General features: G+C 45.0%; 1 protein-coding gene across 1 annotated transcript; it reads left to right on the forward strand.

Moving 5' to 3' along the window:
• The first annotated feature begins 3,625 nt into the window (after positions 1-3,625).
• On the forward strand, positions 3,626-18,737 carry LOC139757982 (uncharacterized). Its single transcript, XM_071678919.1, has 4 exons — positions 3,626-3,682; positions 4,011-4,129; positions 15,771-15,903; positions 18,610-18,737. Exons 1-4 carry the CDS (start codon positions 3,626-3,628, stop codon positions 18,688-18,690), a joined length of 390 nt encoding a protein of 129 aa, XP_071535020.1. The 3' UTR covers positions 18,691-18,737.
• Positions 18,738-24,734: the final 5,997 nt, after the last annotated feature.

Below are 24,734 nucleotides of genomic sequence, written 5' to 3' on the forward strand. Positions count from 1 at the left end.
TGTAGTTGTAAAATTGATGGCAATAAGAATAAAAACAATAATTACTGGGAGGTAATAGAGAGATAAGAGAGGAAGTACCTACCAAGTGGAGGCAGTCAGAGGGTTATACAAGGCTGAGGGAGAAAAATATGAGTATGAAGTGATTAGCATATGATAAGAGTTATGAATAATAATGAATGAAAGTAAATAAGTTGACGAAGCAAATAATAAAGTCAAAAAGCTTCGAAAATGACATGTAGAAGTGAGGTAATGAAGCATGGCGGCGGTAGGGGGGACGTTATATAGGCAGGGACCAGAGCAAGAAGGATGGAGGGAGCGGCCGTCTGGAATACTGAGTGTCGGGGCCGGCAAGGTGACGTGATGGATATGTGGCCCAGGACGGTGGATAGAGAGGCACTATGGTAGACACACTAGGGAGAAGGGATAGAGGAGAGGGACCCGGAACAGCGGAGGGTGGGTTTAGAGTAGAGGGAGAGAGAGAGAGGTAGTTGAGGGTGGGGAGAGAAGGTAGGATGAACCTGGACGCCCCATGCACCAGGGACACACCTCACAGTTTTTGCTAATTGCTTAGGTAACCTGTTCATCTTGTGTATGTCGAGGATCCGACGCGCACAGATCGTGTTCATCCGTGATCTGATCCTCGTGCGAGCAGATTCTTGGGGGCCATCATGTCTCACCCTGGTGTCCGCAGCGGTTCATTTAACCCCACATGACAGCGACATGACAGGAGACAGATGGGCGCATTCCAGCATAGGTGGTGGTGGCTAAGCATCTGATGCTCGGGCGTGTCAAGGTGAGTATGACCCGTGGGCAGCCAGCTGTCACTCGGCTGCCGGGGGTCGTGTTCTCTCCTCACTATACCACAGGGTCACCCCAGCCTCACTGGTGCTCCGCCGTGATGCAGAGCTTGTCAGGTCATAAGATTTATTGCTCCTGTCCGATCATGACGGTACAGGGGAGGAGGAGAGTGGCAGAGATGATATAAGGAATTGTGCAGCAAGCTTGGGTAGAGGAGGAAGCATGTACGACAGGAAATAAAAGAATGAAGCGAAAGTGGGAGAATATTTGAAGAATGTTTGGATGGGGTGAAAAGTGATGGTAGAATGAGGGAAAACATGTAGAAGGAACAGATAATAAAAGGATGTGAAAAAGTAGTATGGAAGCTAGGGAAGGAACCTGATAAGGAGGATTATGGTTAAGAAGGGAGATATGAAGGTCCTTAGAGTGTGAAGACAACATAGGGTCTAACCATAAGTGTTGGTTGTGTGAAGGTGTCACCAGTAGCGGAGTAGTGATGCCAAGTTATCATCCGCTCCCTCACACAGGTGTGATTAGTGACAACACAACTGTCCACATCCCAATCTTTGATCATCTTCCTGTGTGGCATTTCGTCTGAAGATATGATTAGTAACCGCAGTATTGATAAGGCATGAGTGGAGCCTTTTGACTACACTTCTGTTCGGAGGAGCGCGACCAGGAACAGTACTGCTGATGACAGGTCATGACAACCTTTGAGCCACAGTGCCTCACCCATGAACTCAACAACCGACGGGTCAGTAGTCATTACCACATTTGACAGCTTGTAGCTTCTTCAGGCCTTATTTGTTGGCGGTCTTGCTTCTCTGTACCCTTGTTTGTAACTTCTTTCTTGATACTCTTGTCGTGCTTCTGGTATCTCTTTTTGTTGTTATGTGTCCTTCCGATCTGGCTGTGTTGATGTGTTAGTAACCCAGTTTATCCTGGTGGTAAGTTGATTTGATGAAGACAATAAGTTGCATGTGAGTGTTGCGTTGTTAAAGTGACCACATATCTGAATGAAGATGAATTAAACGCCAGAGTTCATAAAAGATGAAAGTCTGGCAGCATAAAGGAATGCATAAGTAAGTGAGGCCTCGGTGACAGTGTGAGTGTAAACCACTGTGAAGAAGAGTGAGGAGACTTGGCATGGCGTGTGTGGCAGCAGCACACATCATACACAGCTGATAATAACCTCAGAGCCAGTGTCACCAATCCCAGCTGTTGTGCTACACCCCCAACCCCACCCTTCACTGCCTCTTCCCCGCGCATGTATTCCCATACTATCCTCTCATTCCGTTCCACAATTTCTCTCGTCTGAATCCACAGTGCCTCTTCCCTCTTTGCACCCTACATTGCCCATCACCTCACCCTACCTCAGGTTGCTGTTCCCTCACCCCCCCCTTCCTACACTGCTCTCCTTTCATCCCCACCCTTCACTGGCTTTCCTTCATCTCTACCCCACACCACTATTCAGGAAGCTGTGTGGGCGGCCAAGAACACATTCATTCAGCCAGTTACGTTAATGAGCGGCAGACGAACAATACACACGTACCAACATAATTACACAGATGTTTTGTCCTTGGATCATCCAGCTGATCAAACCATGATTAATTAATTCTTGAATTATGTGAGATCTCGAAGATATGTGGGTGAAGGAAGGAAGTGAATACGCAACTGCCGCACTTGTTAGTAAGGTGTTAGACGAATATAAGTTACTGTTGACAGGAGTGTATGATAATGGTCTCTAGATAGTAACTGCAATAGGTACCTATGAGTGCAGCAGGTTTCAGTGTCTGCAGCAGGTATCAGTGATTGCATTCGATGGCGACATCTGCAGCAGGTACCAGTCAGCGCAGCAGTAAATATCAGTATCTGCAGCAGGTATCAGTAACTGCTGTGGGTATATGTATTACAGAAGGTATCAAAGGGTGGTGTATGGATCTCAGTGCGGAGCCTTCCGTCTTGCTGCAGCTCAGTGTTGTCTGGCCAGCGGCGTCCCTTACACTGCCACGTGCCCAGGACAACAAGAGTAATACCCGGAACATAGCCTGTATCGTTCTGGATGTTAGCGTAGCCGAGTGGAACCCTTTGTACTGCTCCAGAAGCATGTGAGTGAGGAATATTACGAATGTCTTAGGGAGGACACTTGGAGACACGGAATCACGAGCAGACGAAAGAAAGCAAATGCGATGGGCGGGAGGAACAAACGTGGTGTAAGTTGCGGTGTCCCTCAGGTGCTGCAGCCTTTACTTTGGGAGTACGAAGGACCTGCCCGTGGTATGATGGCGTGAGTCATAGCCTGATTATGTCCCAGGTCAAAGGCCGGGCCGTCATATCCAAGGGTCGTATCGTCGTGCTCAAGAGTGGCACCGTCGTGATGAGGAATCATCAGTCGTCCAGAATGGCTAATATGTCTATACAGAACGATTATATTATTTAATCTATAGTTAATGCTACAGTATCGGCCGTATTCAGTAAAGCGTTGTGATGCATGCAGCACAGTATGTACCGACATTGCTGACGGTTCGACAGTAAAATACTGTCCATAACATCTCGTTCTCAGTTAGCTGAGAACTGCTTGTTTAACCTCAAAAGACGTGTATGAAAAAGAAAAATGAAAACCTATTGGCTGAGCAAATACACAGCTGGGCTAGCGAAAACAGCAGGTTGAAATGGAGGAATGGAGACGTTGGCTCATTGGTCTGGGTTTAACTAGAGACGTGAAGCGAGTGACTGTACATCTTGGTGCAGTTTTACCTAATATGCTTAGCTTACCAGATTTAGATCCCAGTTTGCTTTGTGACGTATGTGTGACATTTTTGGAACCATGGAGATCACGATATATGAAACGTTCTTTGTTCCTTGGCGTTCCATAGGATCCTACGTAAATCCTTTTTGTAGCTGTCTCATATCAGATTTCATTCATATTTAGATCAAATACTTTTTGCGGTTTTATAGGTTTTGTTTTGTTTACGTAAGGGAAAAACTGCTAGTGTTGTGGAAGCAGATGCTTCCGTTTCATCATCTTGATATCGTCCATAATTAGATATGATTATATGTAATGATACGTAATTATATAGTGTTACACAAACCATCATGAAGCCGGCAGACCTTGATGCCTCATCTGCCAGTCTCTCTGGCTGTCAGTGTCTGTGTACGACAGCGTAGTGATCCATTAAAGGATAATGTTAGAAAATTCATCTTTGTTACAGAGGCTGAAGTTGACTTGCCCTGGATGTGGTAGTCTTTTGACGGACGGTGTGGGGTCAAGGTCACGCTGTCAATTTGGCGGCCGAGCGAACGTCATTTCAAAGGCATTGTCCCGTCTTTGGTAAGTGTTCATCGTCCTGTTTTTGCTTAGTGTTCATTTTCCTGCCCTTGCTTAGTGTAGTTGTCTCGGCCTTTCTTAGTGTTCAAGTCCTGCCCTTGCTCAGTGTACATTGTCATACCCTTTCGTAGTGTACATTGTCTCGTCATTGCTTAGTAAACATTGTCTTGGCCTTTCTTAGTGTTCATCCTGCCCTTGCTTAATATACATCGTCATACCCTTTCATAGTGTACATTTTCCTTCCTTTTCTCGGTGCACATTGTCCTGCTCTTGCTTAGTGTATTCTCTCCTGCCTTCATATATGCTCGTTTCTTTCCTACAGTAATCTGTCTTATGATTTTCTTTATTCCATCTGAAAAAAGAAGACACTGACACAACAACTTGTGTTCTGTTCATATATATATTTTTTACAGTGAACACATTATCGTTTGTAAGACATTGTGAGTTGATGTTTCTAAAATTCTTGCTCAAGTTAATCCTCGTGGTAATAAGAGACTAGGTAATAGCATGTTGTAAAGTAAATAGAATTACCCGTGTTTGTACTGGGAAGTTCCCACATGAAACTGTCATAAAATATGATGTTCATTAGACTCCTCCATGGCCCAGTGGAGCTGAAGGCAACTCTTTTGAGTTCACAATCAACGTCAGGTCATTTCTCTCTCATGTAATGAAATCATCAGCTGCAGACTGTTTGTTTTACTGAGTAATTACCCATTTGTACTGCTCGGGGAGGGAGTTTGACTCTCTTAGGATACCCCCCCCCCCTACGCACACAAACATACAGCTTACAGAGACCATTTCCAAAGGGTCGGATGAACAGCTGGGCTGGCTGTGAGCCGGCTTCTCGGATCAATTCGAACCCAGAGTAGGTGGACTGGTTGTGTAGAATCCCAGTATGATACAGCTTCTGAGAAAAGAGCTGTGGTAGCACGACGCCCTCCCCAGGTTCATATTGAACTATTATTAGGCCTTCTTGTACCACTGAACAATTCCGTCCGCCATTCAGGCAGTGGTGGCCTGGGAGGGAGGGAGTGATGGTGTTGAGGAAGATTATGGTGGCCAGGGAGGGAGGGAGTGATGGTGTTGAGGAAGATTATGGTGGCCAGGGAGGGAGGAACGTGATGGTGGTGAGTGAGGTTGTGTTGGCCAGGAAGGGTGTGGTGGTGAGGAAGGGTGTGGTAGCTAGAAGCCGAAGCCCAGAAACTGCCAAAACAGCCCACACATAATGCTTTAAATCCCCCCCCTTTTTTTTTTACATCCTTCATTTTTCCGTGGCATCATCTCACGGTCTGCTGTCTTACTACGTCTCCATCCCCCAAGAAGTGAGGTTTCTTGATCCTGTACGTGATCTGTCTGGTATCGGCCGTGTGCTCCACCCCGCTTCGTGAGGCAAGATTCGGAGGTCACGTCATGATATGAAAGGAACTTCGGTAGAAGTGCAAGGAAGCGTGTGTAGCAGCATGCAGCGGAACTTGCCCTCGACGTGTTGGCCCGGTTGGAAGAGTTGGGGTTACTGGCTCCACATGATGGAAGGAGGTTAGGACAGCTGCAGGAATCGGGTGTCACAGGCCCCGTAAGGTAGAAGGAAATCTTCAGTAAGAGATGAAAGTTGTAATGCATTTTCATGCCGTTGAGGGTGAGTCGCACTGAGTTCAGTCAGCATTCTAAAGGAGTTGGCTGTTGTTGGTTGTCAGTGTCGTGGTCGGCTCCGCTGGGGAGCTGCAGTACTGCACGCAAGTTAGTGAACATGACCAGCGAGCTGTATGGGGACGCCTTGAGATGGGGGAACGAGCACAAGCAAGTCACCCTCGGCTCAGTGATCACCTCCTCCTTTCCTCCTTACGGGTCCTACTGGTTTTGTAAGTTGTAATTAAAGATGATGAATGGCCTCATTACTTCATCAGTGGCTGAAGATTTAGAAAAAAAAAAACCGATAAAGTCAGCGAGGGAATTTATGCTACTGTAAAACTCATTCTCTCTCTGGGACTTGATTCTGTTGAGGTCTGTGACTTTCCGTCTGCAACTATGACGTTAAAACCATAAGGACGAGAAACTATAATGTTTCGGACGTTATCATTACATCATGTAACTGTGTCACGCGGCGGTGATTAGGTTCCAGTAGGTGGCCAGGTGAAGCCAGGGAGGTGAGTCTCTCGGACGAAGGTTTCGTCCGCTGCTGAGGGATGCCGGCACTGCTGCAGTACCGATGGTAGCGCGCCTCGCGTGCTCTCCTCCGCAGCTGCAGTGAAGAATTTCCACCGTCATCAGCGGCTGTCTTAACTCCTCGGGAACCATCTCACCCAACCTGACGCAGGGTAGCGGCAGAGTGGCTTCTGCCTGTGGAATTTCGTGCACCTTGTTATTCATTTAAAATTGCTCGAGCAAAGTTAACTAAATCCAACGGTACTTAGTCAAAGTTTAGCCGAGCTTAAATGAATTTGGTTAAATTTGATAACGTTTGTACAATTAGCTTTTTTTGAATTTGCCAGCGGCGCCGGGAGTGGCCACTATCGTTCGGTCCAGGATACAGCTTCCAGACCCTTACTTGGAGAAGGGGAGAGGGGTACACAGGCCCTTTCCCAGGTCATCCATCCTCCCTCCCTTCAATAGGATACCATCTTTGTGGCTGGGGTTCATACGACAGTTGGAAATGTTGTTCATGGTGTTATTAGTGAGAAGAGCTAGCGAAATTACTCTGGTGGGAACACACAGCACTTGCCCCTCGTGAAAATCATCTCGACGAGGGCTGTGGTTGGGAAGATACTCAAGCGCTAAATATAATTCTGATCTTTGAGAATATATAACGTGCATTTATTTTTAGATGCATTTACGACACGTAATGAAGCTATTTCCAGCGTTAATTGTAATAGTATTGTTGCTATAACTTGACTGTCGTAATTTTAGCGCACAATTTTCATAATTATTATGTTAGGCTTTATATAGCAAGCTAAACTATCATGATGCTGTGGAACTGTATATATGTGTGTGTGTGTGATAGATAAGTAGGTAGGTAGATGAAGGGCTTTTTTTTATATCCAGACTAAAACAGAGGTGTAGAGATTGGGTTGAACCTGGTTGGAGGAGGCCCGTGCGTGCTGGGAGAAATCCTCAGTGAATTAGATGGGCGCGTCGCCGGCCGACCGGCCCGCTGTTTATCAACAGTAAACCTCTTGCATTACCCCCCCGTGAAATTTCCACTAACATGCACGTCGATGCTCCGCACGCATGCCGGAACCCAGGCACACGTGCGTGCAGGGGCTTGGGGTTGAGAATTAAAAATATTCAGATGAAGAACAGCAAGAAACAGGGACAAAGAAAACGGGGCCTCTCACGGACGCCGTGGAAGAAGACCAAGTAAACAACACCCGTAAAGAACTGATGTTTATACCTGGAAGCCTCACACAAGTGCACAAACGCACGACACAAATCAGTATACCATTTAAACTGACATACGTCAGTTATGAGAAGATGAGGAAAACAGTTTGAAATTATGTAATAAAAGATGAACTGCCTCTACACGAAGGTAAATATCTGTATGGAGAGTTTCAGTGTACCCAGAAAAGCGGAGATAGAATATTTGTAGCGGACTGGTCAGTTCTTATGCATGCTGTTACTGTAGGTGGAGATACGTAAGAATGAACCATTCTCTCGACGGGTGTGAGGTGGAGTGTTCACTCCTGCTTATGGGAAACACTGGTACCACAGTATTCGTGATTGTGCTAAAGTGATTCATCATACTGCCTCCGTCTCTCTAACGATTTCCTTACAAAAAGTAAGCGCTAAGCGCACTAATCGAGTTTGCCATACAGGCTTTCATTCCAATATAAAAAAGAACAAGAAATGATTGGCGGATCAAAGAATGAAAGCGTTTCATTGATCCCCGTGAGGTGAGACCTGACTCTCGCCACAGCAGTGGGTATTATTCCTGCTTGTTTTGACACTGATGACCATCCATCCACTTACAAAATCTGTCATACAGATGCACGTATATTTTGTTCTCAAATATTTTTGTGCTTATTTTTCCCATGTACATCTGTGGATACTGAACCATGCGTATGCCGTGTAATTTAAATGCAGATAGTTTCTCGTATAGAGAATTTAGTTTTATCCTTTAAACGCAAATGGGCTACTGTTTATTTCTTTTTTTTAACCCCTTAATCACGGTGAGATGAACCTTGAGCATGACGGTACAACCCCTTGGTATGATGGCACGGACTTTGACCTAACACGTAAGGTTAAGGTCAAACGCCTGGCCATCACGCCTATGGACAGTACCGTCTTGTTGAAGCTGCTACGTCATTAAGATGAACGTATCAGTTGGTGTTGGGTGTGTGTGGATGAGGCTCTTGACCTGGGGGTGTGGGGGTGTCGATAAGATCAAACATCAACCGCCATCTTTGATGAGGAGGATGACATCCCTGCGAGCACTGCTGTAGTCTCTCCCTCACCTTCAGCTCTTAGACCAATATGACCTAACCTGACCTTATTAATAGCCACTCGGAGGCAGCCTCTCCTGACGTCACTGGTCCAGACCAATCACAAGCCTGGACTCTACAAACGTCATTCTCCACTAACCATTCCTATTTGTGTCATTAAATTCGTCCCCAGGTAAATATATAAGGCCAAAGAAATAGCCGCACACGCAGGGCATTATTCTGGAAGAGCGGACGTTATTAACATTATTTAACCTGTAATTTGGTGGTGTGTAGATAGTTAGCGGCGGGTCAGGTGACGTGCTGGACTCATGATGAGCCTGGAGTTTGTTCCAACCAGTTGTTGTGGTTCAGAGACGGCCCGCCCACCCACCCACCCGCCTTACACCATCGTCATGCCTCACCACCCATGGCCTCAGCAGTACCGGATTAACGCGAAGGCCGCCTTGGCTCAGGCCTTGAACCCAGGCTGTATAGGGACCCTGCCAATGAATCAAATGAATAAAATATATATATATATATATATATATATATATATATATATATATATATATATATATATATATATATATATATATATATATATGGGTGGTTAACTGGCAAAATAGGGGCACTATGATACAATACATTATACAGGTTTGGTTACGAATTTTTGTGATTTTGTGGAGTATAAGGGCGACCCCAAATATTAGGCTCAGACCCCCATTAAAACCCCAGACAGCTTCTCTATATTAAGATTAACAGAGTTTACAGGGAAAAGGTCAACAGCAGAGGAGATGTTGAAGGTACGTTTTGAAGAAATTCCAGAATACTTTACGACCCAGTGATATCATTGTGTTTACGGTACATCGTTTCACTCGACGGATCAGGTGAAGAGATGGCTTACCGTGGATCTTATGGAGACAGTGTGAAGTGACTTGCCAGGCACAGGAAGAAAACCGAATCTCCAAGTTGTAAAAAAAAAATACCGGTAAAGGCACTAACATTATCGGGTAGGTAGAAAGAAACTTCCAAACAAAAAGACAACCTGAGTTTGTTAAGGTGTCTTAAGGCAACCCTTCCAGACACATGACACACCTCCTGTGTCGCTGACACGATGCCCCAACTCTGTCACCTGTTCCTCACATGGGCAGCGTATGTTTAATGAGGCGAACCTTTTGAGGTAGAGTTCTCCATCTTTAGACCACCGGTATTAACGGTGTTCCTGTGAAGAAGGTCTGTCATGTGGCTTCATGGAGTTAACCAGTCTTCCACTGTAGTCGTGTGTGTATTATTATCTGGTTGTACTAAGATTGAAGAGACGCGTGAGTGACGGCTGAGGCCATGGGTGGTGAGGCATGGCGGTGGTGTGAGGCGGGCGGGCGGGCCGTCTCTGAACCACAACAACTGGTTGGAACAAACTCCAGGCTCATCATGAGTCCAGCACGTCACCTGACCCGCCGCTAACTATCTACACACCACCAAATTACAGGTTAAATAATGTTAATAACGTCCGCTCTTCCAGAATAATGCCCTGCGTGTGCGGCTAGTTGGTTGGCTTTATATATTTTTCCCCGGGACGAATTGAATGAAATAAATGTGAATAGTTGGAAGACAATGACGTTTGTAGAGTCCACGCTTGTGATTGGTCTAGACCAGTGACGTCAGGAGAGGCTGCCTCCGAGTGGCTGTTAATAAGGTCAGGTTGGGTCATATTGGTCTAAGAGCTGAAGGTGAAGAGAGACTACAGCAGTGCTCGCAGGGATGTCATCCTCCTCATCATAGATGGCGGCAGGTGTTTGATTTAATCTCCCACCCCAAGGTCAGGGACCCCACCCACACTCACCCCCGCTCTAACACCTACTGATACGTTCACTTCATCTTAATGATTAGAGCAAGAAGTGTACACAAGAAGTATAAAACGTAATGTATTTTCAGTTTATTATGCTCGCTAAGTTTTATGGTTGACAAGATCTGTCATGCGTAGACGAGTTCACGGGCGTACGTGCTTTAGTGTGAGTCGAGGTGAATGCGTGAGTAAATCGGTGCATTCGTGAATATGTATGAATTTCTTCAAACAACAAATTATTCTAGATATTAGTAGCAAATTATGCGTGACATAAAACGCACGTAAACACAAGGAAGAATACGCCTGAAAGAATGTGTTGGGTGTAATTACAGAGGAATGCACAAGTTGGTAAATACAGCAGCGCCTGACTTAGAGAGTCTTGAGGCCGACGAGCGTTGAGTCTGTCATGAACTGCCACGAGCACAACTTTCCAGGAAGGCCCTTTGTGACAGGAGTCCTTGGGGACTCTACCTCAGGACCCAAATCCCATCCAGGGGCAACAGCAGTCCCATGGCTGCACGACTCAGTAGCATGGACTGGATGAACCCCTCAGAAGCGAGAAGTTCTACGACGATACTGGACTGTCTGTCTTCAGTTGACGATGATGCAGCCTCACCAAAGGTGACTTTTCACTCGCGGTTTGACATGAAGCAGGCGAAGTCCAGCAATATATATATATATATATATATATATATATATATATATATATATATATATATATATATATATATATATATATATATATATGTACATACAAGAGACGGCCATGATTTGGGTATTCAGTTGCCCTTGTCATCTGGGCAACCGTAAGTACAAAATAGAATAAAGGATATGAGTTCCTAGCTTTCAGGCAATGAAGGATTGTGTAGGGAAACTGGGTACACACAAAGACCTGATCGTTATTTTGATGTATCAGTTAGAACCCCCCCAAGCCAGCCAGAGGGGGAAAAATGGGAGAGAAAATTCGAGTTGAAAATAAGTGCGTTGCGAGAAAGGAAAATATGATTTGTATGAACCATCAGAATAGCCAGCTGACTCTGGTGAGTTGTTTGTAAACATATGGTATATTTCTCTCTCTCTCTCTCTCTCTCTCTCTCTCTCTCTCTCTCTCTCTCTCTCTCTCTCTCTCTCTCTCTCTCTCTCTAACTTTAAGACATACCCATATATATATATATATATATATATATATATATATATATATATATATATATATATATATATATATATATATATATACTACGTACATATGTATGTAGTGTATTTGATATCTAACTTTATCCCAGCTAAAAAAAGGAAGAGAAAAAATATCTTATTGAATTGGCTCGGGAGAGAAAGGATGTGTTTGTGTATAGTTCAGGAAGGTTTGATGCGGAAACTTTTCCGGATGATGGGGTCTGTGTAGTTAGTGTAAAGAAAAGATTGACGCAACTGGTTTAGAGGAAGGGGTCGTGTGCGGTCGTTGAAGCATTCTTGTGCAACTTCCCGTTAAGAGGTTTATTCGCTAGGATTTGTATTCCCCTCCCAGCTGGTGAGGAGGAAGCCTCGGGTGTTCCCTTCCCAGCTTGTGTAGAGGAAGTCTCTGGTGTTCCTTCCCAGCTGGTGAGGAGGAAGCCTCTGGTCCCCTCCCAGCTGGTGAGGAGGCAGCCTCTGGTGTTCCCTTCCCAGCTGGTGTAGAGGAAGTCTCTGGTGTTCCCTTCCCAGCTGGTGAGGAGGAAGCCTCTGGTGTTCCCTTCCCAGCTGGTGTGGAGGAAGTCTCTTAGTGTTCCCTTCCCAGCTGGTGAGGAGAAAGCCTCTGGTGTTCCCTTTCCCAGTTGATTTGGAGGAAGCCTCTGGTGTTCCCTTTCCCAGTTGGTATGGAGGAAGCCTCTGGTGTTCCCTTTCCCAGCTGGTGAGGAGGAAGCCTCCCCTTTCCTAGCTGGTGAGGAGGAAGCCTCCCCTTTCCCAGCTGGTGTGGAGGAAGCCTCTGGTGTCCCTTTCCCTGCTGGTGTGGAGGAAGTCTGTAGTGGTCCCTTCCCATCTCGTGAGGAGGGATTACCTGGTGCACTGGATCGTGGTGTTGCTCATCATCAAAGCTTCCTTGTGGAATGGCGGCACTGGAGATACAGGGTCGCGATAGAGGCGCTGTTGGGTCTCGGTAGGTTTTCTTGAAAGGAATTTTCAATCTGTCGTAAATACATCATTATACAGAGTGAAAAAATTAGACATTTTCTATTAGTTTTTAGTTATGCACCGGTGTGTGATTACTTTCTTTTAGTAGTATACATTCGTGATGCGCCGTCTCTTGAACATTCTCCGTTATCATACAAGATTTTAGACTCGTGCATGATGTCAGTCAGTATTCACAGCTTTATCGCTTAGGTTCATCCATTCTCTCTAATACAGTGACGGTACTTTATTACATCTAATCTATCACGCTGATGCTTAGTTTCTAGTTATGGTCTCTGGTTGTCACCGTTATGGAATCGCAAAAAGGAAATTTGTAAAATAATCCATAAAACGAATTGAATGGTAAACAAAAACACACGTAAATTTCTCGTGTTCTCACATTGTCGCGTTCAAGACGATTTCAGTACAGATGTATTTATGACAGCGTTATCACTGACGATATGTTGCAGTAACAGCGAAATTCTCAGTATCCCTAGATGTTTTTACACCTGGCTGTAAACATACAAAACAATAGAGTTTCTTGGAAATTTCATGTAAAGGGAATTAAGGCAGTTGTAAATAATTTTAATAATGATATATAATGTCATAATGTCGTTTTTTCCCCTTGGGGTTTAAGAATAGATATAACACGTTTTTAATGGTACGTCCTGTGTCGTTGGCAGGTACGATCGTCACGCAGACGTAGTCTAACGATGTCTGCGTTAGTCGTAAATTTAAGTGTCAGTGTCCCGGGTGTGTGGCTGGGGGTCTCCCCGTATGTGTTGCCGGCCAGCCGTCCAGCCAGCCAGCCTTGCCACATAGTTTGTCTGCTGACCGTAATCAAGGCCGGGTAATGCCCTAGCCGCTCGCCTCAAATTAGGACACGCAGGTCTCCTTGTAGTCAGTCGTGTCTGCCCGTCTTGTCTGTAACCTGAATTTTTTTTTTTCTTTTTCGCCTCGCGTCTTGGCTTGCAAATCCTGAGGCAGACCACATCTGCGTAGGGGATGAGGCAGTGGAAACTCTGTGATAGAATATGACTTGAAAATGTCCACTGCGTGCCTGGGACACGACCATTGAGGAGTTTTGATATACCTCGCTTGATTTTGGTAGTCGTTGTCAGATGATTATTTGTCCATGAATAATCCCAGTTTTGAGATACGGCTCTCGTTGATTATTGCTGGTTTTTTCTTTCTCTCCTGAAAGGTAATTAACTGTACCCAGTTATGTCATCAGGGTTGTGTGTGTGTGTGTGTGTGTGTGTGTGTGTGTGTGTGTGTGTGTGTGTGTTCACTATCCCTGAATGTGACTACGTTGGTTTAATACATATGTATTTCTTGAAGTGTATGAAATACTCGGCAGCAAGGAACCTAGCCTCCGGGGGACTTAGTCATGCCGAAATTTATGGCGTCTGGCCTTAGTGATTACAAAGTTAGACTCATCATTTGATTATGAAAGCCATACTATGTCTTCTGCATCCGGTAATATAACGTATCGTGTTTTCCGACTTAACACAGTTCTTGGCTTTTTTTTTCATATTCCAAAACTTGTAAAATACGATAGGGTGAAACGCACCTCAAGATTGTGTCACTGACTGAAATTACTAGAGGCCGAGGAGCAACGTTGCCAGTAGATGTTTATTAAAGACGACGAGTTCTGATAACTTCTTCGACAAGCGCGTTCGGGAAGGCTGGAGTATTTCGAGGATGGTGATTGTTACCGGCGTCGCATGACCCACACATTAGCAGAGTGGGGGAACTGGTCTTCTGGGTGAACACGTGGACATACCTGCCACCTTGTGGTAAATGGTCTCACCACGCTGCCAGAAACAGTATTGAGCAGTACGCAATTCTTCGAAAATGATTGCCCGCCACAACAGTAGCGCAAGAGAATTTATGATCGATTCTATTTTGTTCTTTTCATTGACCCAATATACAATGTATATTAGAACTCTCTGCCAGAAACATCAAGGTAATGCAAAATAGATTCATCCGTATGATACATATCATTCTTAACGCCGATCAGTTTGAGATGTTTTTCTCCGTACGTAACTTTTTACTGTGTCGTCGAGGCCATTCGGTTTAACTTTAGAAGGATGAAGTTGTGCGAGCATGCAGGAAGTATGTGTCGATGCTTTTCTGATTAGATCTTTCCAGGTAACACAGGGGAAGCCCTTAAAAACACACACACTTCTGTCACCAGCCACATGGGATACAGCCGACCGTGCAGGACATCCATCCTTGTGTCGCTCAGGATTAACACACGTGAATGTTGATCTTGACATTTTCAAGCTTTTACAGGATAATGGCGCCAAGATTGATGTGGCATTGGTTGTTACCCCAGGGGTGGGATTGGCATGGGAGGTCCATGTCCCTGGCCATAAGCAGGGGACATGCAAAACAGGCCGCGTGCACAGCGAGGGAGTGCGGGGGCCGAAGGCATCCTGGCCACCTGGTTCCTATTAGTCTCCTGAACGCTATTCATGAGTCTGCCGTCTAATTACTCTGGTTGATAAATTTTTCAAGGTGGAAAGAGTTTATTAGAATAAGATTTGTTTGCTTCCTCTCTCAAAGTGATCATGAAAGGGTAATTATTTTTGGTGAATCTTTGCTGTTTCCTCCTGATGTTGGTAAGATCTTAAAAGATGTATCTCATTAACGAGACTTAATGTTTAACTATCCCCTAAGCTGAAGCAGGAGCTGGTCATGAATTACTCATCATGTACCACTCAGAGCTGGATCACAAGGGCGATCCCCAGCCGCCGTTAACAGTGTAATATCGAAATTATTATGTATTTTGCTCATCATGATGAAACATAGTGTCCCTGCTGTATGGGAGAAGACAAGATGAATTGATACGGTGTCTTGCGCTTAGTAAAGAGAGTCTTCAATTTCTCGTGTTTCATAGAGGTCGTTAACCAAGATAAACCCACGTAATGTACAGATAAGTAAACACACACACACACACACACACACACACACACATACACACACACACACACACACACACACACACAGAGTCCACGGAATGCCCCAGCCATATTTCATCACAATCTCCCGTGTGTGTGTTATTACCTTTGAACCATCTGGGAAAGAGTGTATTGTGCACTCGGGTCTTTGCGTGTTGCTCCGTGTGGTCAGTAATATTTAGATTACGAATCCCTCTCCATTATATATGGCAGTCAGGTAGTGTGCGCGTCGTATGATGTATTACTAATCTTCATTTTATTTGATTCAGCAGGTACGGGCGCTTTGATGCCTTGATTGCGTGGCCCGAATATCCAGCAATAACGCTTCGAGCTGAGGGGAAGGAAGGCAGACTGACTGAAAGTAACCAAAACAAATCCAATCAGGGATTTGTCACAGACGCTCAGGTGAGTCAGTGTATCATCATAGTTTTGACCGGCAACAGTTACTTGAGGCCTACTCGATGTTGTGTGAGACGGACAGTCATATGAGATATTATAGTTCTCGCTGAGGATATCATGAATCTTAACGGAATCCAAAGAATGAGCTTTACTGTGTGTGTAGCCAAGGATGACTCGTGATGACCACCACATATTCGCTACGAAATGCTACCTGTACTGTCTGCTGTACTTTCTCAGCGGTGTCAGCTGACTAGACACGAAATCCGCCGGTGGTGTGGGTTTACCATGTGACAAAAGCTTCTTGTGGCACGAGTCCAGAAGAGAATAATGCGACTAGTGGTCGTCGTCTCCTTTGGAACTTAGCTGGAGACATGAAAACCATCCAGGTGGTGTAAGCTTGAAACGTATAAAGCTTACCGTGCATCAGAGCATCGGGTAACCATGAACCCCGACTGCTGAGCTTGACGTGTTGTGCTCCGATCTTTCTTCACGGTAAAGACCAGTAATACAGTCATACGGTAGTATAATGCATAGTCTCGCATGGCAGCTCATGTACTCTGCTGCCAAACCTCCTCCTGTCGTTGTAACCCGAAGGATTTTGAAGCCGTGTCGTTCGGATTGCGTTGCTAATCATCTCACTCGCAGAGACTCGGAAGATGTCTGTTTTGCGTTAGTACAGTGACAGTTGAAACGTGTATAAGAAGCAAACGATTGCGTCTCAGGAACATTGAGTGGGTCACCATCACTCCAGGAGACTCGCCATTATGCCAAGAGTACACCGCTGTTGTTGACAAAGGCAGAGCGAACGCTATCATGTCTTGAGCTCTCAACACTGGAAAGATCTGGAAATCCGACATTAGAAATTGAAGCGCCGCGATCCGCAAGGTATCATCCGGCGGATGTGGGGGGGGGGTCATACTCCGACAGACATATTACACACGTGCCGTTCTGCCCACTTACCCACAGCTTGGCCAAGCCCCTCGCAAGCAATACTCGTATATTTATCCTGAAAGGTGGCTCTCTCCATCTAAGCACTGCAGTAGATTCAGACCGGACCATATATTATGCTGGAGGCACGCCAGGCGAACTTGGGGTCGTTACCGACTCTCTGCCACATACTCACGCCAGCCTGAATTAGGTTGGCAGGCAGTACGTCATGTTAACTGCCGTTTCGGACCCCCCTACTCTCTCTCTCTCTATTTTTTTTCCCCACCCTGTTCGATGTGTGTTAGTTTTTCTTTTGAACGTCTGTTGTCGTTATGGTGACTGAGTCTTGTCTTGTTTTGTTTGTTGATGACTAACCCTGTTCTTGGTTGTTGTTATTACCAATGGACGTCGCCAGCGACGGTGTTTTATTTGTTGATGTCGTTATAGGTTTTGTCGTCTGTTTTCGCTGTTTCCTTACCGTTTTATCTCCGTCCAGTGATGTTGGTACAGTGTCGATTGAGTGTGTGTTTTTGTTGTTATCTGTGATTTCCTTATTGTTGTAGTCTTCGATAAGGTTATCTTCGTTTTCTTTAATATGTTTATGTTAAATGTTGTTACTGATGTCGTTTTCTTTGGTGTTGTCTTTGAAGATAGTTTGTAGGATGTGATTGTTTGGTGATTTGTTTGAAATTTCTTTGTTTCTCGTAATATAAGTTGTTTTGCTGTCTTTAAAGTATCATATTTTCTTTAATTCTTCCTCGTTAATATTGACTTTTCTTGCTTATTCTTGTATCACTCGTATCTTGTTCCTGATTGATATCCCAAAATGTTGATCTTTATTGACATCTTCCATTGTTGTTTCACAATGTCATGCTATTATGGCTCACTGTTGTAACGTTCTTTTACTATTGAGTGAATCCCTGTATTTTTTTTATTATAACTGTCTACAGTACTGTTTTGGCCAATTATTTTTCATTGCTGTTCCTCACTGTTAACGTACTGTTGTTCCACACTGGATTCACTGCAGTCCACAAGTTGTCTTTTCATGGATTCTTTTTATGTTACTGAATGTTTTCGCCCCTTCTATGCCAGTCTTTTGTCTCCCAAAGTTTCTTTTTTTTATTTTTGATTCCTCTCGTTGTTCCTCAGCCTCCCTCTTCGGATTCTATCTTATAATACTTTCATTATGTTCATTTCTCTTTTTTTTTTTCAATTTCAGATCTCTCCATTGTTCTCTCTGATGACCCAAATACTTTTCTTGTTTCTCTCTTTCTTTTCTGCTGGTCGCCCATATCTTTTTCCACTCTCATCTCGTCTTTCCTTCACTTCCCTGTGTTGCATGGTCTTCAGCTTTTTATATATTGTGTTGTGACTCGCAAACATTTTGTGTTCAGGCTATATAACTTAGGGAGGCGGGTGGCGGCAACACTTCATGGCGGACATTGTCGCTCTGAGGCCAGAGTGACGCTTTGACGTATGGCCTTGTTACCCGAGGGTTGGATGGGTACACCACAGCGCTTGTTAGGGAAGTAAGAGGCTGTTTGGAAGGAGAGGGAGGCGAGTGGGTACGAGGGAAAGACGCAGAGCGAGAGAAGGTGGAAACTGAGTCAGGGAGAGAAGGAAGAATAAAGGAGGAGAAAGGAAAATTAAAATACATATGTGTATATACACACACGTGTGAGTATTGTTTGTTTATTAGGAAGAGAGATGGAGGGGAATGAATTATACAGGTAGAAAAATGATGGGAGACATACCATATGCCAGTGAACCAACCCATAATTTCAGGATGACGTACGGTACTTCCGGGATGTCTCAGAGGCGGAGGTTCGGCAGGAGTCAATAACCAGCGTCTGGCGTCTCCAGTGATGATCCCGGAGGGTGGCGTGTGAAGGGGAGGCCAGGCAGGGAGGGTGACGGCCGGGGAGCGGACGCGGAGAGTCGCCGGCGTCGAGGCGGAGAAGGTATGGATGATGAGGTCACTTGCTAATGAGACGATCTCTACTAGACACGGATAGCCGTGCGTGGAAAAAATATATATCATAAGAACTCTTGGTTTATACCTGCTTTTTGGCCCGAGTATATTTATAGATGAGGACGTAGGTGAAATCATGCGGAAGTCATTATATCGAACACTGCATATGTGGCAGATCAGGTTAAGAGTAATTGGTTCATATGTATAGTTACACGAACTTTAGGATTCCCTTACGAACATGCAGTCTTGCCGGTAGGATCCGTGTGAAGGGATGTAATGTTGATGTGAATCGGGCGAGGTAATGCCGTCCGGAGGATGAGAAAGTAATTACACCAACTTTGGTGTGAATGGAATGTTCAAGGTGTCATCTTTAATGCAGAGTGGGTGAGTAGATGGACTGAAGGAAGGAGAGTGGTGGGAAGGGCAGTTCGTTTAGCTGTACATCCTCACACACACACACACACACACACACACACACACACACACACACACACACACACACACTCACACAAACACACACACACACACACACAGATCGAGCAGCCAGAGGCCATAGCAAGAAGTTAGGGGAGAAACTTGTTTGTAAAGATTTGAAGAAGTACTTTTATAGTGTCATTGTGGGGAAAGAAGGGAATAAAGTAAGTGATGAACTCGTAAATTCATTTAGACTGCAAAAGTATAAGCAACTTTGTGGCATTAGAGAAGGTTCAAAAGATGGGGGCGCCTAATGAGTGTGAACTTCACATCCATATAATTACTTATTAGATGATTACAAATTGGTAATTACTCACATCTGAGTGAGTTAGGAAGTCATCAGAAAGAATGAATCTGACTCGCCTAAATTCTTCAGTGGCCCTCCTGACCCACCTGCAAAAGTTACCTGGTGGCTCACTTGAGAGTTCCTAATTGGTACAAGAATGTCACTGTTATTCACCTGAAGGTTACAGTTACCATCCTGGAACAGTTACTTAGTGACCCACCATGAACAGTTATTTGATAACCCACATGAAAGGTGGTCTGTGTCCCACGTGAAAGAGTTGCTCAGTGGCCCACTGGGAAGAATTGCTCAGTAACCCACTTGGAACTTACTCTGTGAGTGGCCCACTTGAAAGAATGACTCATTCGTCCACTCGAAATAGTATTCACTGGAAGTCTTACTCGTCCATAAATCCTCGACTGGGGTAATTCTGGTCCTGTTGACGTCCACTTGCTTTGATGAAAGTTATATTGGAATTTAAACGCCAGCACACACACAGTCGGACGGAATGAGAGTACCTTTGTATTATTGCGCTGGCATGTAATCCCTCTTGGAAAGTTGGGGTAATTGCACTGATATATGAAGGACTTGGCAAGGCTAGCGAGGGAGGTGGGGTGGGGTCGTGGCGAGGTGGTGACTACGTAGTACTACTTGGCAGGTATCCAGTCTGGAGGCCAACGGCGTCTTGACGCTGGTTCCTGTGTCGTAACCTCGCTAGGTGTGTCTGCCTCCGGTACCAGTTTCACGTGGCTGTTCATCTTTGGCGGTTCCCGCCGATGGTGTGGTTCATGCTTCTCCCACGTTGTACGTGAGCTCACATCACTGTTTGCACCTGTCTGCTGCATGTGTCATTGGTGAATATCAGAGGACACCTGTATATTCCTTTCCACACTTTGATTCATCTCTGTTTCCTCTTCCTCCAGTAAGGCCATAATGTCCCACCCTTCAACTTCATGTGTTCTATGGAACCACTTCAGATCCGCTGAAACAGGTGGACATGAAATATAAAGTCCAGTGAAGTTCTTTGGCGTCCTTGCGTTTAGGGTGGAGATGGTAGAGCTGCGGGTGGGGGGTGGCGGCGGATGCGAGTCTTGGCAAATTAAAGGCCAATTCATCAGAGCTGCTGTACCGCGGCGACCATAAACGTTGGTACTTGCTTCACCAGGACAGAGGGAGGGGCGGAGCCGTGGACACCCGGGTGTTGCCCCCGGAGACTTGCCCGGTTGCCGTGGCAACGCCACAGGGCGATGCTCACCATGAAGTACGGATTAAAACAAATTTAGGTCAAGGATTCTGACCGAACTAAATGGAACTCATCTTCCCCGGTATCTGTTCACGCAGGGTAAGACTTTTCGCACCATTTCGCCTTTTACTCATGCAGGAATTTTTCATAACTGCCCCTCCGAAGCCGATGACCTCCGACCCCTGCAACTGTGCTGTCTGCACCTCCCCTTACTACGATGCCTGTGACCCGGACTCCTGCAAGTGGACTGACACATCGAGGACGAGGACCACTAGCGCTTGGTGCGCGATCTCTTTTTGTTGTTGTCATATCATGACATGACGAAGGGTATTGTAAATAGGTCACATTCTCCCCCGTCTGTATATAGGGCCCAGGCACACGCATGTGGCTGGAGATAATAACACCTGCTGGAATAGCCAACGATTTTGTGGTTTATATGTCCGTGTCCGCAGAGCCAAGGATTCACGCGGTGGTTCCTAGGGTTGATCGTGCGCACTGACAGACTAACCACCGTTACCACATGCTGACCAAGGCACAGCTATTCGTTTGTCATTTACGAAGGTTGTGTTATAATGGGAATATTTTCAACGCAATCGCTTATGACTCCGTTTGTTCTATAAACTTGATTTTCAGTTTCGTTTTCAGGAAGAGGATTAACTTTAGCGTGGGCTGAGAGTGAATTATGTGTCATATATATATATATATATATATATATATATATATATATATATATATATATATATATATATATATATATATATATTCTTGTTAGACGACCAATATTTTTTTCTTTTCAGTGTATAAGATTTTGGAGAGATAAAGGTATCAAATTGGTTGAAAGGCGGAAAAAGAGAAATAATCCCGGACAGGACAGTGCATGTGGAAATGAACTTGCACGACTGACGTGTTCCCATGGCGTCTTTACTGACCCAGTGATACAGACCTTTGAACTTTCGAAATTACCATAATGCAGTTACCGTGTCAAGGTCGTGTCAGTGCTGAGGTTGTGGGCTTGCTAAGAGCATCTACTGCTGGACCACAGGGTAGGCAGGAAATGGGACTGGTGAGACAAACGGATACACACAGATAGATGGCTGGCCATGGAGAGAGAATACAGGTGCTCGAGCCAAGGGAGATACATTCGAACACGGCTGGATAGGGGAGATGTAAACGTCCTACGGACGGCATAACATGACGCTTGACTACGGCGTGAACTGCAACCCTCGAGCACAACGGTACGACCTCAAAATCACAATGGTAAGACCCCCGGGCACTAGGGCACATTCCTTGAGCACGACGGTACGATCCTTGCTCGCTATTGTGAACGTCCACAGGAGCGATAGCTTGATGTGTGACCCCGAGCCATGAGGATCAGGTTAAACGCCAGGCCATTATAGTACCCAAGGGCCCTTTCGTCGTGCTGAAGGAATGCACACGTCGTAATGTCGAGTTTAGACGCAACGTTCCCATACACCAAGCGAAGTATCTTAAGTGGCAGTAATGAGGTCTCATGTCTGAGTGGTGCAAAGCACCCATGGGTGGTGGAGGTTCTGCCTTGCGAATCGGTGTCAAATGGGAATGTTCCTTCACTCTTCAGAAGTTACCTCCGTGGAGACAGGTATAACGTTATTTCCATATATGTACATTTATACATATACATGTATCCTTTGTGGATGAAAATAGTGTGTGTGTTTCGATCACTGAAGCGTTTGAGAAAAGGTATGTCTTGACGAAGCTTGTGTGCGGCGATTTTTTTTTAGTTTCCTCAGTTGATTTATTAAAGCGATTAAATCTTCCAGAGCAGGAGGAGTCAGGGTGCTGCGCCGTGTAGTCAGTCACTCGCTTGACGTCTCAAATAAACCAGCGCTAGCGAGCCAACTTTTCCACTCCTTCATATAATTTTTTTTTGTCCTCCCAAGCCCAGCTGTGCGTGTGTTTGCTCAGCCAATAGTGTTTGTGTGGGTGTGTTTTGAGGTTACACAGGCAGTTCTCAAGTGACTGAAAACGAGACGTTACGGACCGTATTTTACAGTCGATCCGTCTGCGGTGTAATTACTGTTTGTAATCACTATTTGTACGTTACGTTGAGAGAGTTGTACACTCGTGGTGCCCCGCCCTTTAACCTTGTATATACGTACCATGCCTTAATAAGTGTAAACTCTATCCTGAGCGAGGTACCCATTTATCGACCTGCCATAAGGGGAAGACGAACAGTTGAGTATGGGCTCGTCTTCTGCGGCCAGGGTTCGAATCCTTGCAACCGTACTGACTCGTGGTCAGTAACACAAGCCACTCCACCACGGAGGCCCGTATGTTTATAACACATGTGTCGGTTTCTTTGTGTGTGTGTGTGTGTGTGTGTGTGTGTGTGTGTGTGTGTGTGTGTGAGGTTCAGTGCTGTAGCTAACGTTGGGATTTTCTTGCAGATTTATATCTTCGAAAATGAAAGAGAACATATTCTCTCTTTTATGATTAATCTAATTCAGAATATATCATCCTCCGGTCTGCTGTACACCAGCCAATATATATATATATATATATATATATATATATATATATATATATATATATATATATATATATATATATATATATATATATATATATATATATATACATCAGTTATTCACTACTGTACGTGAGATAATCAGACCCAGACGTGGAGTTCTTCGGCTGATGTTTCGAACGTTCCTCCTGGGATAGCCCAAAGACCCGTTATTATTCATCCTGCTAGAGAGGACGAGAATTTCACCTAATGAATTTCACATATGTGCAGTATTAGATTTGTTGTATTCGCTCCCCCTGAATTTCAGGGGCGCTCGTGAATTCCCTATGATAAGTATCGCTTACTCTTTTCTTGTCATTGGTTGACGTAGATGTGCTGTCGGTTCTTTTCCTTATACCAAACGTATCCCATGTTTATGAATTTTCGATGGAGAATTCGGCGTGTCATTTGTATGTACTGAGGACATAAGTCTAATTATGTTCGTACGTGTATATTTATTTTCGTCTGCTGGTCATGTCCGTAGCAGTCTGGATGAAGGGTTGGCCGCCCACACAGCGTCCTGAATGGTTGTTTGGGTGGAGGGAGGGGGGAGATGAAGGGAGGGTAGTGTGGGGTGGAAAGAAGGGGAGGACAGTGTGGAGTGGAGATGGAGAGAAGGCAGTATGAAGTGGAGAGGAGAGGGCGGTAGTGGGGGATGTGCGTGAGGGGACGCATCTGATGGGTGGGGGTGAAGGGGAGATATATCGTGAGGTGAGCATTGTGAGTTTGGGTGTGAAGAGGAGGATCGTTGAGGTGGGGCTGATGTGTGGTGGATGGGGCTGGAGGAAGGGGAGTATTACTGGTTGACATAGGGTACAGGAGTGTCTCCTCACCATTTCATAAACCGTCTGTGAATTACTCTCAGGTATTGCCGGGCAGGCAGGCAGGCAGGAAAGCCATAGATCAAGTATTCATCTTTAAGCTTAGAAAAGAGGCTGGGCATTGGAAGATTGAAGAAAAATCGTATTTGATATCCGGGACAGTTGTAGAGCATAAGCATTTACAGCGAGGCTCTCGTTAAGTGGTGGGGTTTACAGGACGCCTGTTATGGGCAGTTAGGATATTTTTTTTTCGTCATATGGTGCGGTGGATAACGCAGTTAATCTTTCGTAATGCATCCACTCCAGTAGCTGATGAGTTTTCAAAATTTATCGCAAGGGATATTTTTCATCTCGTTGTGCGAATCACATAAAATGATATGCATGTAAGTATATCACATAAGAGGTCACAAAAATGATGACAAGAATTAGAGTAAGGTAGTTAGTGGAGCGCCCTTCCAGTCTGAAAATGTGTGGATTTTTTTTTCTAATTCCAAACTAACCTTAATGAGCTTCGGGAAGTTCCAATAAACAGTTTATGAAAATAATGTAATGAATCGGGTCACTGTCAGCCA

Source organism: Panulirus ornatus, chromosome 29, assembly GCF_036320965.1.
Source record: "Panulirus ornatus isolate Po-2019 chromosome 29, ASM3632096v1, whole genome shotgun sequence".
NCBI classification, from domain to species: domain Eukaryota; kingdom Metazoa; phylum Arthropoda; class Malacostraca; order Decapoda; family Palinuridae; genus Panulirus; species Panulirus ornatus.